Raw genomic sequence first — 17,682 nt, forward strand, 5'->3', positions numbered from 1 at the left:
TTCACAACTACCCTCCAGATCAAATGCTGTGCTGTTATTTATTTATTTATTTTTCATTTTTTTCCTTGGTTAATAATTGAATTTATTTCTTTTTTGTTGGAAGGTGGGTCCTACAATCCTATGGTCATGGCTAAAAGTCAAATAATCAGCTGGCTTGTAAAAGTTGTTTTCTGTCCACCCCCAAAGTCCAAAGAAAAATTAGCTTTTATCCCCCTCTTACCATTTTAAAAATATTTCCATCCTCTGCTAATTTTTCTCTCTTCATTACAAAAATATATAAATCCAAAGAAAATACAACAGGCAATCTAGGTTGGTTGAGTGGTTAAACCGAAAGGAAATTGCCCCTTGTGTTTTTCTTTTAATAATTTCATCCGCAAATCTGTGAGTACAAGTCAGGAGTGATTGAAACTATGTGATAATCAATTGAGATATAAATGACAATTTTTTGTTTGGTTCATGTCCAGTGAGAGGGAAAGTTAAGAAAAAAAGAAGAGAAAAAATCAGTAAAAACAAAGGAAAAAATTTGAAAAAACCAGTATCATTTAAATTTCATAAATCCTTTTCAACTTTTTAATTTACTTCCCACTTTTCTCTATGAATCTTCAATTTAAATTTGGAAGCCTTCCTCTGTTTTGCCTCTTTCCCAGCATTTTTAGGATCCAGAGGGGGCCTAAATAAATTTGGTTATGGTTGGCATACCGAGTTACTATCCAAATTTAGAAACAGTGAATGATTGTGCTGCCATAAAGTTTTGACTGCATCAAAATGTTCAGCTTCTTTTATTGACACCCCCAATTCCATCAAATTAAAGCAGGGCTGCCCTTCAGTTTTCATAACCTTACACTTTAAATGGAATTAATAGATCCAGCGGTTCAAAAAAACACTGCCCCATTACAGTGGTCCTGGCACAGTAATTGGTGCATATACTAAGTTTTCTCACAGGGGTCCCCCTCTTATATCCTTTGTATATACCTAACTTCATATCTTGGTCTCCAAGAGCCTCTCTCTCTCTAGTCTCTACTTTGGATTCCCTTCTCAAAATTGACTAAAAAAGGGCAAGTGAAATTGACCCTGGATGGTGGAAATTATTTGAACCATTCAAATAAATATGGTGCATATGCAAGGGCATATCTCGAGATCCAGCAGTTGGCCTTTTAAAAGGCTGTGTTGATGATTGAATAAGACTGCAATCGAGTATATGATGGTTTGGGACTCTCCAACCGACCCCTCTTTGGACTTACCTCCTCAATTTCCCTTGTCAAAAGTCAGCAACATCTGCTTAGTTTTGTTCACAACATCATGGTGGTCAATATCATTTCTCTACTTCTATCCACTTGAAAACGTGATTGCTAATTTGGTTCACTAATTTATTTTTCAAGAAATTTAAAAAAGAAGAGGTTATAATAGAACTATCCTCTATTAAGTAAAAGACGACTAATGATCGATTTTAATCTAACGTTAAATTTGATTTTTTCAAATGATGGGTATATTTGATCGGACTCTATCTACTCGAGTTAGTGAAGTTATATTTTATTTTTTCTAGATGTGAAAGCGTGCATCGCATGGCTGCTAAAGATGCTATTGAAATTGATTTAATATCACAAAATCTTACAGGAATCATGCAGCTAACACTTTGACCTTTATTTTAAAAACAGAACAAGTTTTAATAATTGTGAGTGTTGCCACACACGACAAGAACACTAGGGCAATCAATATCAATAAAGAAAAACCCAGCATTTCTTACTTCCTAGTTGTTGATTGAAACCAGTCGGTGACTGGTTTAAGAATGTGGTCCTTCCAATCGAACCTTTGAGTCAATTTCTTGAAACCACCATTGAATTGTGCTCACCCTTTGGTTGATTGCAAATTTGCTGCAAAGTTGGTTGGTGATTATTATTGACTAGTCAACCATTTTTTGGATCACGAGGTTTTGGAAGGGAAGAGAGGAAGAAAGGTAAAGGAGGTTGCCTAGTGTCCCTCAATGGGCATGGCCCCAATGAGTAATGTCTATGTCCGTCCATCCATATAAAATGATGTACTTTAGGACATAAAGACACCAACTTTGTTAAAGGTGGGGGGTTATGAACTTGATTTGGAGAGTAATGAGTAGAGTGGGGGTCTCTTTTTGGAATCATGCCTTTTGCTTTGGAGGCTTTCTCTTTTACTCTACTTTTTTCCAATGTGTCCATTCTATACAAGTTTTTACTGAAAAGTTATCGTATGAGATGAGTGGGAAACCAAGCTTTTGTCTTTGGCCCTTGGACTTGGGCTGTGATCCTAATGTGTTTGGAGGAAATGCTTTGACTTACTGACCCAATTTCATTTAAGGGCCATTTGTGTTTTGAATAAAGGGGTACAACTCATGTTTCCAACCCCTTTGTCAATTTTTTATGATATATCATATTTCTAGTAATATTTTCATAATTGTACTTGTGATTCACGGTTTAATAGTTGGATTAATGGTTGAACTAGCGACATAATGAATATATATTTTATATTTTATATAAATTAAAAATAAAAAATACTAATATTTTATTATGTTTTCAAAATAAATGATAAGGATCAATATAAATATATTAATATGTTAAATTTTATTAAATAAAAAATATACGATATTTTAACATGAAGATATATTTAAGATGAAAGAAAAATTACAATTTATAGTTTTATATACATATCAAAAGTTGTTTGTCTTATTATTTTGTAATTTTAAAAAGTAATAATTTGTTATTTTCATACAGATTAATATATAATAAGTAATTAATATTAATTATTTAAGGGTTTCAAATGACAAATATTTGAAAGAAATATTAATTCGATATATTGGTTTTTGACAGTTAAAAACAATGGTAAGCTTACATATATGATCCAAGTTCGAATCCTCACCAAGCAAAAAAATTAATTTCTACACCTTAAGATTAAGATGATCCCACATCGGAAGGCAACTAACTAATAGCTTGCTACGGCTGGAAGTGGAGGCTTGGAAGAGAAACTGAGACGAGTGGCCCACTAGTACCAAATTTTGGTCAAATGAGGTTTGACCGGTTCTGGGAGATCCGAGCAAAAGGAGCCCAGATTCGATCATTTGTTGTATCACCAACAAAAGCTGAGGTCTAAGTGGCAAATCCTGCTCTGAATATGCCCATGTTATTGAACAGGCAGGCAAAGCAAATTAAAAAAGGTTATTGACAGCACATTGTGCATGGTACTCATTTAAAGTCGATGTAATCTCCATTGTGATATTTTCTGCATTGAGGATAACCCAACAACATAAAAAAAGAATGGAAAACACAGAGACACAAACACAAAGAAGAAACACCAAAGTCCTGACATTCTGATTGAGACAAAATGTTGTACACTAGATTTAAGGACAAGTACTTATACGATTTCAAGCAGTCAAAGAAAAGTTGAACTTGGACTTTGCTCACAAAAGAGTGAATGAGATTACCCAGCTTCATGTTGTTTTGCGTCTAGACCTCAATCTTCCGGCAATACTGTCTGAGGGCTTCAGATCCAAAGCTTCCTCACTCTTCTTACTTGATTGAACATAGCTTTTGTTATGCTTCCTCTGCCTTAATCTCAGAGAAATACTATCTGGGCTTGGTCCAGTGGCAAAAGCAGGCTTCCTTTTAACCTTTGGGCTACTTTCCAGTGTAATACTGCTATTGTCATGTTTGTCATCTGAAAAATGCGCGTCATTTTCTTTCTCACTATTGTGTTCATCAACTTTTTTGTCTTCAGACTGAGGCTTTGGTAAACCAAGCTGAACCTTATCAGCCTTGGGAAATTCCTCATTCTCAGCTAGTGGTAACCCAATGTGGTCATCAAAGACCTTGGGAGATTCCTCATTCTCAGCTAGTGGTGACTCAATGTGGTCATCATTGACCTCAGGAGATTCCTTACTCTCAGGTGGTAAGGACATATCTGGAAAAGGCAGTGACCTCTGAGAACCTTGATCTTTCTCTATGTTTGTCTGTGAGCGTCGGGTTTGAATGAGATAATGTGCAACTGATCGGAAGCCCAGCTTTGTAATCTAGAAAGGGGGAAAAAAATTAAGATTACATCAAACCCCATTTTGCAAAAATTTGTCAGGCATTGCAGTCATGGTTGAGAGAAATACCTTCTTATAGAGAGGGCCAGTTGGAGGCCAACCTTTTGCAGTTCGACACAAGCTGCAGTTACAAATCCCACGACAGACAGGGCAAATCCAATTTGGATTTTCATTGGATTCTAGTACATGCTCCCCATATCTGCATAAATTCAAGTGATAAGCTAGCTGACTCCAAGGCCTCAACTTCACCATGTGTGTTACCCAACCTCCACCAACTCAGAAGGTCAGAAGGATTTAACATTAAGCATAAAATGCAGCCAACATGATTCCAATATTTACCATCTTGTTTTTGTGATGTTCAAATGTCAGGAATAAAGTCTCTATAAGCTGAATAGAAACCAAATTTTGGATCATAACTACAGAGACCAAGACAAAAAGCTTCCTGAAAACAATTATCCTAAGCATATGATTGAAGGTGCTGTTTCAAAGTTTCTACATGATAGGAAGTTTTCAGGAAATATGTATATATCATGATTCTGATGTGTTCATATCTCATGGTTAATTGACTTGGATAATTCCAAATTGGTTTCTGTACAATTGCTTAGTTTTGGGATAAACATATGAAAAGTCTTCTTTTCTCATCTCCTTCCAACTCTTGCAAGCATTATGTTCGCTGCAGATAAGGTAGGGGCATAGCTGGGTTTCATTGTATCTTACAGTAACTAGCTAATCCCCCACAGTGCACACCAGATTTGACAAATTGATGGGGGTGAATAACATCTCAAAGAAAGAATTAATTCTAACGTGCCTTGAAGCAATCTGGGCTGCTTTCCTTAATACCTTCTACATATTATAATATTACAGTTTTTTCCAACACTGGCAAATGGGATATGCTCATAAACAGAACATATTTGGCTTGTTTACCAGGTCATGTTTACAGGATAAATGATCATTAAGACATACTAGGCTAGCTCTAAGTTGATTGCTAAAGGAACTAAGCTTTAGTAGACTAGGCTTCGAAAGGCATGCAAATAGAGGCTAAAATTTACATATCCTTACGTGCAAATTTATTAAAAGTGGTATTCATAATTATCTTGAATTGATTACAGAACCTGTTGGGGTTTGAAAAAACTTTAAAAGGGTATTGTCCCATTAAATTTCACCAAACCTAGACGTCGGATGCATCACTTTTAGTTTTGAAAAATGTAATTTCATTTCCTTCACCCCACTGCAGATGAGCTAGGAAAGGGCTAAAATAATTCAGTCTAAGTCAAACATGAACAATCCAGTCACAGGTTGGCTCAGTTAGCTTCATACAGTTAGTGTAGCTGAGATTCCAAGGAACTGATGGATATTTGAAAAACCATCAGGATACATTCAAAATCCTGTAAGCAGATATAGGAGGTAATAAATTTAGGGGCGAGATTGAAATGGCTTTGGAGTTCAAGGACAATGAGTAAACATACTAATGAGAAAATGTAATGACTGCAGGTTAAAGGTGCTAAATAAAGAAAAGACTAGAAAGTATCCCTGCTTTAACTTAATGCATGGCCTTTGATCGACCAATAAAACCAATTATTTTTTGTATTGCTGATTTTGAATATTGAGATAAGGCACAATGGATAATATAATTGTAGAATCTGAAGAAGAATTCAAAGGCAAGAGAATAAATTCCCTTCTTGATTTCAATCTGTACATACCCACATGTTTATACAAATATTCCTAGCATAAAAAATGGAAACTTTCCTAACCTAATTCTATGAAATTGCCTTGATTACGAGGATTGTCCTAATCCTCAATTACAAAAATCTATAACTATAATCTTTTCTAATTACATTCTTCCACACTCCTCCTCGAGCTGGTGAATAAATGTTTTCTATTCCTAACTTGGATACACTTACTTGAAACGTTGTATTGCTTAAACCTTTGATGAGTATATTTATAAGATGACGGTCAATAGATACATAAAGAGTATAAATCAACCTACTATCTAGTTTCTCCTTAATAAAATGTTTGCCTATCTCTATGTGCTTCATTCGATCATGTTGCACTGAATTATGTGCAATGCTGATTGCAAAACTAAAGTCTCCTTGGGTCATTCCATTTAATCTTCAAATCTTCCAAAATAATCTTCAATCATAGTAATTCACAAACTCCTTAGGTCATTGCACAAAATTATACCTTCAGCACTAGACCTCGCTACCAAACTATGTTTCGTAGTTCTCCATATTATCAGATTCCTACCAAGAAAAGAGTATAAATCAACCTACTATCTAGTTTCTCCTTAATAAAATGTTTGCCTATCTCTATGTGCTTCATTCGATCATGTTGCACTGAATTATGTGCAATGCTGATTGCAAAACTAAAGTCTCCTTGGGTCATTCCATTTAATCTTCAAATCTTCCAAAATAATCTTCAATCATAGTAATTCACAAACTCCTTAGGTCATTGCACAAAATTATACCTTCAGCACTAGACCTCGCTACCAAACTATGTTTCGTAGTTCTCCATATTATCAGATTCCTACCAAGAAAAGTGCAATACCTAGTGATTGATCTTCTGTCAACCATAGATCCAACATAATCTACACCTGTGTATGCTTTAAATACTAGCCCTAAGTTTCATTTAAATAAGATGTCATTTCCTAGAGACTCCTTACGAAACTGTAGTACTCGATTAGTAGCTTGCAAATGAATCTCTTTTAGACTATGCATGAATTGGCTAATCATATTTACAACATATGCTATATCCAATCTTGTGTGAAAGAGATAAATGAGTCTTCCTACCAAATGTTGGTACATCTTTCTATCTACCATAGTATCTTTCTCAACCTCTTCAAGCTCATGATTAGGATCTACTGATGTGCCTTCTGGTTTACACGCCAACTTCCTTGTTTCCTTGAGAAGGTCTGTTATATATTTCCGTTGAGAATGTATAACTTCAATTTCTAAGAAGTATTTCAACTCTTCTAACTCTTTAATCTCAAACTCCTTAGTTAAGCATTGTTTTAAAGTCTATCTCTTTTTTGCATTATTTCCCATTATAATGATATCGTCTACATATGCCAAAAGAGTTGTAACTCTCCTTAAATCTGAATGCTTTGATGAACAACATATGATCTCCCTAACTTTGTTTGTGTTCCATGTTTTTCAACATTTTAGCAAACCTTCCAAACCATATCCTTGGAGATTGTTTTAGCTCGTAAAGAGTTTTATTCAATTAACACGCTTTTTTAGTGGTTAAATCACTTCCAAATCCAGGAGGGACTTCCATATAAATCTCTTCTTTCAGATCTCCATTCAGAAATGCATTTTTAACATGAAACTGTTGTAAATCCCAATTATAATTTGTTGTTAATGATAACAAAATTATGACTGTGTTCATCTTGGCAACCGAAGCAAATATCTCTAAATAATCCATGTCATATGTTTAAGTATATCCTTTAGCCATCAATCTTGTGTTGTACCTCTCTAATGTCTTATCTACTCTATACTTAACAATATAGATCCATTTACATCCCATTGGCCTTTTCTTATAGGCAAATCTACCAACTCCTAAGTTTTATTTTTCTCCAAGACCTCCATTTTTGGATTCATGGCTTGTCTCCAATTTTCATTAGATAAAGCCTCGAATAAAGTGATAGGAATATGAATATTATTCAAACTTGTAAGAAAACTCTTATGGGATGGAAACAACTTTTCAAATGACACAAAATGGGAAAATGGATACAAAGAATGTTTAGTGCATTTCCTCTTTCCCTTCTTGATGGCAATAGAAAGGTTTTGGTCTATGAGTTTTTCAGACTAAAGTTCTGACTCAGTTTGTAAGGGAGGATGAAAGACTATTACCTCATTTCCAAAAGTTGATTCAAATTCTTGGATTTGAAAGTCGGGGAATTGCAGTTTTTTTCCTTGATTCTCAGGAGTAGGCTCAATGGATGAATTGAGTTCAAAGGAGGGAACAAATACTAGGAAGGGGAAAATAAGACTATTTTTCATTGAAAAGTAACATCAATTGAGACAAATAAAATAAAATAAATTGGATGATGGATGGTAACACTTATATCCCTTTTGAGTTGACGAATATCTCACAAAAATACATTTAGCTGCTTTTGGGTCTAATTTTCCCTTGTTTGGAATGTGAATATGCACAAAGGACACGCACCTAAATATCTTAAGAATGATATGGCTTGTGGTTCTCATAGTAGGATGAAATGATGAGAATATTTCCTTGGGACTTTTGAAACCTAAGACTATGGAATGTAATCAGTTTATGAGATGTGTGGCAATTAGGACGACTTCCTTCCAATAAGATTTAAGCACATGTTTTTGGAACAAAAAAACTTGTGATATATCAAGGAGGTGACCATTTGTCCTCTCAACAACTCCATTTTATTGTGGGGTGTTCACACATGATGACTCATGGATTATACCTTGATGATGAAAGTATGAAGTTAGGACTTGATTGAAATAATCCCTAGTATTGTCTGACTGGAACCTCTTAATAGTGACACCAAACCATTTTTTATCATGTTATGAAAATTTAGGAAAACAAAACTGATATTAGATTTGTGTTTAAGTAAAAAGATCCACAAACCCTAGTAAAATCATCGATGAAAGAAACAAACCAACGTGCCCTACATATATTTGGGACAAGTGAAGGACCCCAAATATCACTGTGAATTACATAGATTGAACACTTATGTTTAGCTAGTTCATATGTCTCACAATGAAAAGATACGAAGGATTTGCTTAGTGTCTCAAGGTAATATAGCCCATTCCATTCCTTAAAAAATCCAATCATCTTCCACAAATGATATCCTACACAATGAGTAGGGTAAAAAATCACATTGCAACACAAATCTTGTGTAAGTTTTTGTATAGAGACAAGATTAGTAGACAATTTTGGAACATGAAGCACAATTCTAAGTATGAGTGTAGGACTAATTTGGATATCTTCTACACTGGTTAATAAACCATTGACTATAATTATTTTCCTACTGCTTGGACAAAGGTTATAATTATTAAATTGGTATTGATGAATGAGTCATGTAATTTATGGCACCTAAATCTATAACCTATGGGTTGGAAAAGGTTTCATCCGAGATTTTTAATCCAATGGGAATATGAAACTTATTTGAAAGTGCTAGTGAGTGGGTGCCTGAAGGTTTCTAAAGATTTCTTAACAAAATTTTAAGTTTTTCAATCTTTTCTCGATTGAATCTGCCTAGTTTTAGGGATCTTTCAATTGGTTGAACAAAAGACAATTGTTCAATATCATTTTGTTGCCTTCCATTGTAACTCATTGTCATTCCTTCAGATTCAATAGTATTTTCGGATACTATTGACATACACTTTTTTTTCTTTTTTAAAAAAACAAACTTATGAAATAGGTTGAGAGTCTTTAACTGAAGTCTTAAATACCCAGACTTAATAGTGCACAGGTTTGGGAACCTTAGCTGACGATCTGAGGTGGCGACAGTTGGTTGTAGCTACGTTAGCTCATGATCTTGATGACATCATGATCTTGCCCTCAATGAAAGATAGTTGGGATGAGGGTTGTAGTCACTAGGAGATATATGAAAGTGACGACATGATCTTCGAAAAAACAATAACCCTAGAGGTTAAGAGCTTTGACACAATTGGAAAAAGCAAAACGTCTCTAGTAGTGCGAAACAAAAGGGCACAGTAGAGGATAATGAGGTTGAGACAAGGAGGTGACGATGGCAACGACAAGGTGCGAGGATGGCAATGACGAGGTGTGAGGATGGCAACGACGAGGTGTGAGGATGGTAGTGACGGTGCAACGACAAGGGATCTTTTTAGCGATCTTTATAGGTTGTGCAAGTTGTCCTGAAGATGGCCTGAAGACGATGGCAACACGATCTCAGTGGCAATGTGATCTCAATGCGAGGGTGGGGATGAAGGTCATAATGCGATTTCTTTTGCAATAGTAGCGTGACACACTATGACTATGATTGCTTTATTGTGTTCGCAATCTGGGTTTGATGCAACGATTCAACTCAGACAAGAGGGAAATTACTTCAACTCGGCAATGATGACCAAAAAAAAAAATTATTTCTCTTCCCAAATTTACAAGCTTAAACTTTGATACTATGTAGAATTTGAAGAAGAATTTGAAGGTAAGAGAATAAATTTCTTCCTTAATTTCAATCTATACATACCCACATATTTATACAAATATTCCAAAGCACAAAAAATAGAAACTTTCTTGACCTAATTCTATTAAATCCCCTTGATTACGGGATTGTCTTAATCCTCTTCTTAATTACAAAAATATACAACTATTATCTTTTCTAATGACATTCTTCCACAATAATAAATACGCCAGATATGGGAATGACTAAGATTTTAGCTGGCATTGAAAAAACAAGATCAAAACAAGGGTTGAAGTTTGGATGTTAAGAGTGTTTTAATAATGCATACCTCATATACAAACAATCTCCACAAAACTGTCCTTGGACCATGTTGCACTGGGAGCAATGAGTACGAAGACCAAGAGTTTTCTGCCTACAATAAAAACCCTATCTTGTAAATTTCTAAAAGTTAAATATTATTGACCATAATAAACATGAGTTGTGAACCTAACATGCATGAGTAAATGTTCCAATTTAATAACCAACAAATAGAAACAAGAAAAGAAAAAGGAAAAGAGTAAAGAAGAAAAAGGAAAAGAAATTTTTTTAAAACACACGTCACACACACACATACACATACATATATATTAAATTAAATTAATTATGAAACATACCTCTTCTTGTTTATACTTGAAATAGAAACAACATTGTTGTTTCTCTGTTAAGTTTCTACTTCAAAATATTGTCACTAGGACTATGTAAATAAATGAGATGATTCAAGTAAAAAGGGAATGAAACATCCTAGATGAATTATCATCTATAAAATGAACATGGTGTGACCAAAGTTTGAATCAAGGAGACCACAAAAAACGAAGATTATGTAGCAAGAATTTAAAACATAAGAACCAATAAAGAAATGTTAATCAAAACCATACACATACGAGTAGAAAATAAAGAAAAATACAAGATTTTTAATGTGGTTTGGCTATTAATGTGATCCCCATGTCCACAAAATGTACCAACACTCAATAATCCACTAATCAAAGGAAAAAAAAAAATTACAATAATGAAGCTCTTAAAAAAATCTTCTCAATTATGGTCACACTCTCTATAAAAACCCTAAAAGCATAACAAAGTCAAATAAATAATAGGGGCAATCTCGTCATTCATCATATAAAAAAATTTCTCTAGAGGCATTGCCCCTTCAACCCTGTAAGTTAACCATGCAGTTCGATCCTTGCAAGTTCAACGGAGAGCTCAATCCCCAACATCCTAAGCAAAACACAACAAAACTGATTCAAGCTTCACAATTCAACAAGAAAAAGGAATATGGATAATCCAACAAATGCTGCTTCTTTTGGAAGAGACATAGGAAACATATTCTCTTTGTCATGAGAGTGAGATCAATGGATGCAAATCATCTTGTAAATCTAAGGGTACATGATTCATTTTTCTAGAGAAAAGGTAAATGTTGTAGGAAACTCAAATGAAAGAAGTGGATAGGCTTGGCAGAAAATGAAACATGCAACAACTTCAAGGATTGGACACTTTAGAATAACGGATCAAATATTTTCTCTGACCAATCTTTGAAACAAAAGCCCTGCCTATAAATAAAAAGAACCTCTTCATCAAGTTTTATATAGGCTCTGGATTTAAATCTAAGATTGCAGCGTCCTTACTGAATTCATATTTCAAAAAAGAAGGAAATAGTTCAAGGTAATACTATACATGTCCAAATTTGGCTATACATTATAAAGGAAAACAAAGAATAGCATCCTCAATGTGTCCACAAATTCTGGGTTGTTGTGCAACTCATAATTTCAAATTATATTATGTTTCCTATTTTCCTCATTGACCCAATGCCTACAAATGATAGCAATTCCAAATCTGACGATGGCCCCACCAAAGAAAACACAAACAGAAAGAAATAGAACAAAGGAAAAGATCCAGACCTGCACTGATGGCAAGTTTTTCCTTTTATTGAATCGTATATTCGTTTTCCATCATTCCCACACCCATCCACAAAAAGTTCCCAGCTCCTTTCAGTGCTACCCAACAACTCCTCGTGCTCTTCTGTGTAAAACTCTGGTTTAGGACCTTCTTTTAGGAAAATACCCTCATCTTCTGAAGATCTTTTTCTCTTCAATATAGGCTCTTCCGAGTAGCTAACTGGTGTCACATTCTGTAATCTAAACCCTCATGAAAATTACCATTCAGGACCCAATCAACAATCATCCAAATCAAATATAGCTTTAAAACCTAATTCTTAGTCCAAAAAGCAAGAAACCCACATATCATTTAGAGTCAGAAACACCTTAAAACTACCAATATACAATATCCTCAGTTTTGGAGGCAGAGAAAACTCAAGTTTAATGTTGTCTTTCTTTCATTTGTTCTGGAACAATGGGGTATTGCTCAATAATCTCATTTTTCAATTATGGAACCATTTCATATTAGCAACCAAACAGGGAAAAGTACCTGGAAGATCGGCGAGGGGGCTCGGAAGGAGGCAGCGGAGATGGACGTAGAGGTTTCCGGTTAGATGAATTTTTTGGGGGCCGTTTGGGAGTGAGAAAGGACTTCACTTGGAGAGAGAGGTCAACAATTCCCAGCTTTTGCATTCGTTGAAGGTTCTCTTTTATTCTTTCTTCTCTGGATTGCTCGTAGTCAGAAATCTTCTGAGTCTGGTCGGTTTGGCCTTCTCCATTGGTGATTTGGTGGCAAGGACTTGCTGAGGTTTCTAGGGTTTTTCCTTCCGTTTCCATATCCACTATTGCGCTCTATCCCTCACGACACCAATAGTGCTTTTCCTTCCTCTTCCATATCCACCTTTGCTCTCTCTCCACCAATAGGGTTTTGGGAATTTGAACAGGGCAGGGAGAGACAAAACGACGGTAATACCCCTACCCCTAAAAAATGGTTCATTTCTAACGGCTATCTTTCCCACCATAAATGATGAATAGATTTGGGCTGGGCCGAATATAGAGCTGAAACTGGGCTCTCCCAGCCTAAAAAGATTAGTACGGATTGGCATTGAAATCAATTATTTTTTGAAAAATAATAAATTCGATGTTTATTTGGATAACAGGGTCCCTTGCCGTAAAGTTTGACTAGGTTCCGGTTTCTTAATGGGCCTGAGCTCCCTCTCTCAGCTTCATCCACACTGTCGGCAGCCCAACTCTGCAATTCCCTTGCAAGTCCATTTCCTCTATTTCTCTTTATCTTGTGGGCAACACCCAGAAAAGTGATCATAATATATGTTCACTCTTTGGATCCTCTCCACTTAAAGTTGGTGACCAAAATTTTCATATCCGTGACAAGCCATGTGTCACGTGGTGACTGGAAATTTTAATTCGACTTCTTTATTGTTTTGATCCACAAGTTGGTCTATGTTTTTTTTCCTTGCATGAAATATAATATCAAGTTCATCCATTGTTCAAAATTTCTAGAATTGTCGTTTCGTCAGGCATATAGGCTCCGCCACCAAACAATACCTAAATTCTTACCAGAATGCTCTGAATTGAGCTCTTTGTTTTCCAATATATTGTAAAATAAGGCACCCCCACCTTGACCTTCATTTGAAGATTGCCCATACCAAAAGCAACATCCAAAATTCCTTGGCACGTTGAGACAGTGCACTAATGCTGATCAACTACCATCTGAAACTGATCGTCTTGTGCCCTTTCTTCTATAAAAAGAAAGGTCAAACCAAATACAACTCCATTAAAACAAGCTTACAAGTTTCACCAATGGCTTTTATTTTCCCCTCTGGCCGATAAGAGGTGACCTATAAACCTACCGGTGTTAGACATGGTGCTATAGTTCTTTCTCTTCAACTCTGTGAAGTTCAGAAGCCATGGCCATGAACTCTTACACTGTGGCTTTGCTTGTTTTCTTCATCAATTTGAGCCTTTCTTGGGGAGCTGATGAAGGTTTAGGAGCCTCTTTTATCTTTGGTGATTCTCTAGTGGATGCTGGAAATAATAACTATCTTTCTACTTTGTCTAAAGCAAATATCCCACCCAATGGAATTGATTTTGCTGCTAATAGTGGAAATCCCACCGGCCGGTATACCAATGGGAGGACCATTGGTGACATTGTAGGTCAGTCCTCCATCCCTCCCATCCTCATGAATTTTCATTTACCTATTTCAGAAGAATTAGGACATGTATGATTTTTCTTGCAAAATTTTCAGGAGAAGAGCTGGGAATACCAAACTATGCTGTCCCGTTTTTGGCCCCGAACGCCACAGGAAAAGCTATACTGTATGGAGTGAACTATGCGTCAGGAGGAGGGGGAATTTTGAACCAAACTGGAAGAATATTTGTTAGCACTCATATTACTAATCATCTATTTTCGGTTGACAAGGGCTCTTAATTAATAAGTAATCTAAGGGGAGAGAGGTGTTTTTTGCAGGTGAACAGGCTTTCCATGGACATACAGATTGACTACTACAACATTACAAGAAAGCAATTTGATAAATTGTTGGGGCCATCCAAGGCCAGAGACTACATAACGAAGAAGTCCATCTTCTCCATCACGGTTGGAGCAAATGATTTTCTCAATAACTATCTGCTTCCAGTGCTCTCCATTGGAACAAGGATTTCACAAAGCCCAGATTCATTCGTTGACCTTCTCATCAGCACTTTGAGGAGCCAACTCACGGCACGGACGCTAAACCACTCCTATTGACATATTATTATTAAGTTTTGAAAATGGTTATTAATTATAATTATTGTTTGTTCAATGGCAGAGACTTTATAAACTGGATGCTCGGAAGTTTGTGATCGGCAATGTAGGGCCAATAGGGTGCATTCCTTATCAGAAGACCATAAACCAGCTGACCCAAAATCAGTGTGTGGAGTTGGCTAATAAGCTGGCGCTTCAGTATAATGGTCGACTAAAGGATCTACTCGCAGAACTTAATGATAACCTTCCTGAAGCCACGTTCGTCCACGCAAATGTGTATGATCTGGTGATGGAAGTCATCACAAACTATGCCAAATATGGTGAGTGAAATGAACATTGCCTGGAAAAATGCTGCTTTTATGAACTGATGACTTAGTGGCATTTTTTTGGATTTTTCACTTTAGGATTTGTGTCGGCAAGTAAAGCTTGTTGTGGGAACGGGGGGCAGTTCCAAGGGATAATTCCATGTGGACCTACATCGAGCATGTGTTCGGATCGGTCCAAGTATGTGTTCTGGGATCCTTACCATCCAAGCGAGGCTGCCAACCTTATAATTGCCAAGCGACTGCTGGATGGAGGCACCAAATACATATCTCCTATGAATCTTCGACAGCTTCGAGATCTTTAGCTTCCCTACTTTGTTTGTATGTCTGTTTGCCCCCCAACTTTTCTCTCTTGAAGAATTTTCGTCTCCCCTTTTTTACTTTGTTGCGTGTTTAGTAATATTTTTCAGGAAAGCCATCACAAAACTTTATTTCGTTGAGCTTGGGTACTGTTTCAGAGAAGTAGCTGCTAGTCTCTAAAACAATCAATGACCAGTACTATACTCTCTTCACCAAAGGTTCGGCCTGATATGGCCCCTCTACATATATATAGGGATTGTTTTCATCTATATGACAAAAATGAAAAATCTATGCGAAACCTAATTAAGGGAGGGATCCTGCAATTTCATCATCGACCTGTACTGATCAGGAACAATGCTATTGCTAGCTACAACAATTTGATTGCTTACTTTGTGAATTCAAGCATCTATCTCTTTATAGAAAAATCCGAGGAATTGTTTTGACTGTCCATAATAGTAATCGGTTACTAATTATGTAGACATGAACATGAGTTTAACCTTACAACTTTTTCAAAAATCAAAATAAATGGTCTGCGGAACTGTCTACGAATCTTGAAAACAACTGGGAAGAAGAAATTAAAACCGTTGAAAAATGCTAACAATATTTAGCAATTTTCTGCCGTTAGTTTTTCTTTTTCTTGAGAACCCGCAAGTGAACGGCAAGCACTGCAATAACACTGCAATACTGAAGTAGTTAATGAGATGGAATTTTTCGGAAGGAAAAAAAAAGGTTAAAATTGAGTGAAAGAGGACAAATGTTTAGTCCTGGAGACTTAAAATTAGGTGAAACATGGGGGGAGGGAAGAATCTGGAATCGTATTCGGAAAGAAAAGGCCAAAAAAAAGAGGTTAAAAACTGGGAAGAGGGAAGGGAATCGACATAATGTCAGTTAATTATGGGCAACCAAATGAACAGTGGAGACTCTGAGAGATAGAGAGAGAGAGTGGCGGAGAGGGGTCTGAGGCCTGTAATCTGAGAAATGAAAGCGACGTATGAGAGTGCGCCGGAGACACAGCAGCCGCGCGTGCCAGGCATATCCACTCTCATATCTCCGACCACACCTCTTCAATAGTGACAGATGTCACGCTTCTCTGATGCAACCTTGGCCCCACCCCACTGCCTAAGTCTCATCTACCCCCACTCACTCCCTCACTCACTATTCAAACTACATACGGATCATTCATCCCTGTAATTCATTTTACACCACTAAATATTATCTTAATCTCAACTCATTTCTTGAACATTGATGGCAAAATGAATCGCTGACCCCAGTGTTTTTCTCTTAAATTTAGTTTATTAAAAAGGGCAGCTTTGGATATTGTGGAAGGTGATCTTTGGGGGTAATCCTAATCCAAGGGTTGGGAGATTGGAACTTGGGAAAAGGATGTGTGCATGGAGAAGGCAATTTATGGCTGGTAGCCGTAGTCGTAGTAGAAGGAACAGTGAGCGAGAAATCCGGCAAGAAATAGCGTACGAAGAAGGAATCTGATGCGGACATGACGCGTCCGCAATCAGAGGAGAGACCCAATAATTGCACCCCACGCTGTCCGACATTATGATTATGTCGGTACAATACCCATCTTCATCTTCCATAAATCTCTCTCAATCTCTTCTACTCTCAATGCCCTCTGGGTCCTCCCCCTTAATGCTAATCATAATCATAAATGGCGTGCTATTTCCTTTCCCAATTTGCCATACCCAAGCATTTAATGCAATGCCCACTTTTTGATTCAATTTTTTTTTAACTTCACTCCCATCCCATGATGAGTAGTCCCCACGTCAATTCTGTAACAAATATAAGAAGGAAAAATATTTGAAGTTAAGAGTAAAAATATTACGTATTGGTCATGAAATTATACTGCACAGCCATGCAAGAGATCTACTTATAATTGGGGTTTAGGAAAAGTAGTCCCGACTCCCGAGAACATTTATAGAAGAGATCTACTTATACTGTGACAGGCTTAAACTTTAAGCAGGCCCTTGATGGACTTTGAAAATTAATGACATCTTATCCAAAAGGGCATGCACCATATTAGAAAAACTATATTTTAATATTTGATAATGATAGAAGGGAGGCATGTTAAGAACATGGGCGTAACGAGGAAAGTGAGATTAAAACAAAAACAAAAAGGAAGTGGGCGTTTAATATTTGAGCCGAATAGCCAACCCAAGCAAAGAGCCTTTTTGGAGCCGACTGAAATGTCGTGCATAACAGAACACAGT

General features: G+C 36.4%; 2 protein-coding genes across 2 annotated transcripts; one reads left to right on the forward strand and one right to left on the reverse strand.

The window, feature by feature from the left end:
• Positions 1 to 3,307: 3,307 nt before the first annotated feature.
• LOC100250982 (uncharacterized) lies at positions 3,308 to 13,065 on the reverse strand. Its single transcript, XM_002267624.4, has 5 exons — positions 12,627 to 13,065; positions 12,101 to 12,337; positions 10,498 to 10,581; positions 4,121 to 4,250; positions 3,308 to 4,033 (listed from the first exon to the last, which is right to left on the reverse strand). Exons 1-5 carry the CDS (start codon positions 12,911 to 12,913, stop codon positions 3,455 to 3,457), a joined length of 1,317 nt encoding a protein of 438 aa, XP_002267660.1. The 5' UTR covers positions 12,914 to 13,065; the 3' UTR covers positions 3,308 to 3,454.
• An 800-nt stretch (positions 13,066 to 13,865) lies between these two features.
• LOC100855319 (GDSL esterase/lipase At2g23540) lies at positions 13,866 to 15,854 on the forward strand. Its single transcript, XM_003632408.4, has 5 exons — positions 13,866 to 14,251; positions 14,344 to 14,474; positions 14,565 to 14,813; positions 14,902 to 15,157; positions 15,242 to 15,854. Exons 1-5 carry the CDS (start codon positions 14,005 to 14,007, stop codon positions 15,463 to 15,465), a joined length of 1,107 nt encoding a protein of 368 aa, XP_003632456.1. The 5' UTR covers positions 13,866 to 14,004; the 3' UTR covers positions 15,466 to 15,854.
• Positions 15,855 to 17,682: the final 1,828 nt, after the last annotated feature.

The sequence above is a fragment of the Vitis vinifera genome, chromosome 7 (assembly GCF_030704535.1).
Source record: "Vitis vinifera cultivar Pinot Noir 40024 chromosome 7, ASM3070453v1".
Classification (NCBI taxonomy): Eukaryota; Viridiplantae; Streptophyta; class Magnoliopsida; order Vitales; family Vitaceae; genus Vitis; species Vitis vinifera.

Excerpts from the sequence above, each read along its gene's own strand:
- LOC100250982 (XM_002267624.4), bottom strand. The coding sequence starts at position 12,913 with ATGGAAACGGAAGGAAAAACCCTAGAAACCTCAGCAAGTCCTTGCCAC. Across the intron at positions 12,338-12,626 it reads CCCCCTCGCCGATCTTCCAG|ATTACAGAATGTGACACCAG; the intron begins GTACTTTTCCCT and ends ATGAGGGTTTAG. Across the intron at positions 4,034-4,120 it reads CTGGCCCTCTCTATAAGAAG|ATTACAAAGCTGGGCTTCCG; the intron begins GTATTTCTCTCA and ends CCCCCTTTCTAG.
- LOC100855319 (XM_003632408.4), top strand. The coding sequence starts at position 14,005 with ATGGCCATGAACTCTTACACTGTGGCTTTGCTTGTTTTCTTCATCAAT. Across the intron at positions 14,252-14,343 it reads GACCATTGGTGACATTGTAG|GAGAAGAGCTGGGAATACCA; the intron begins GTCAGTCCTCCA and ends CAAAATTTTCAG. Across the intron at positions 14,814-14,901 it reads CTTTGAGGAGCCAACTCACG|AGACTTTATAAACTGGATGC; the intron begins GCACGGACGCTA and ends GTTCAATGGCAG.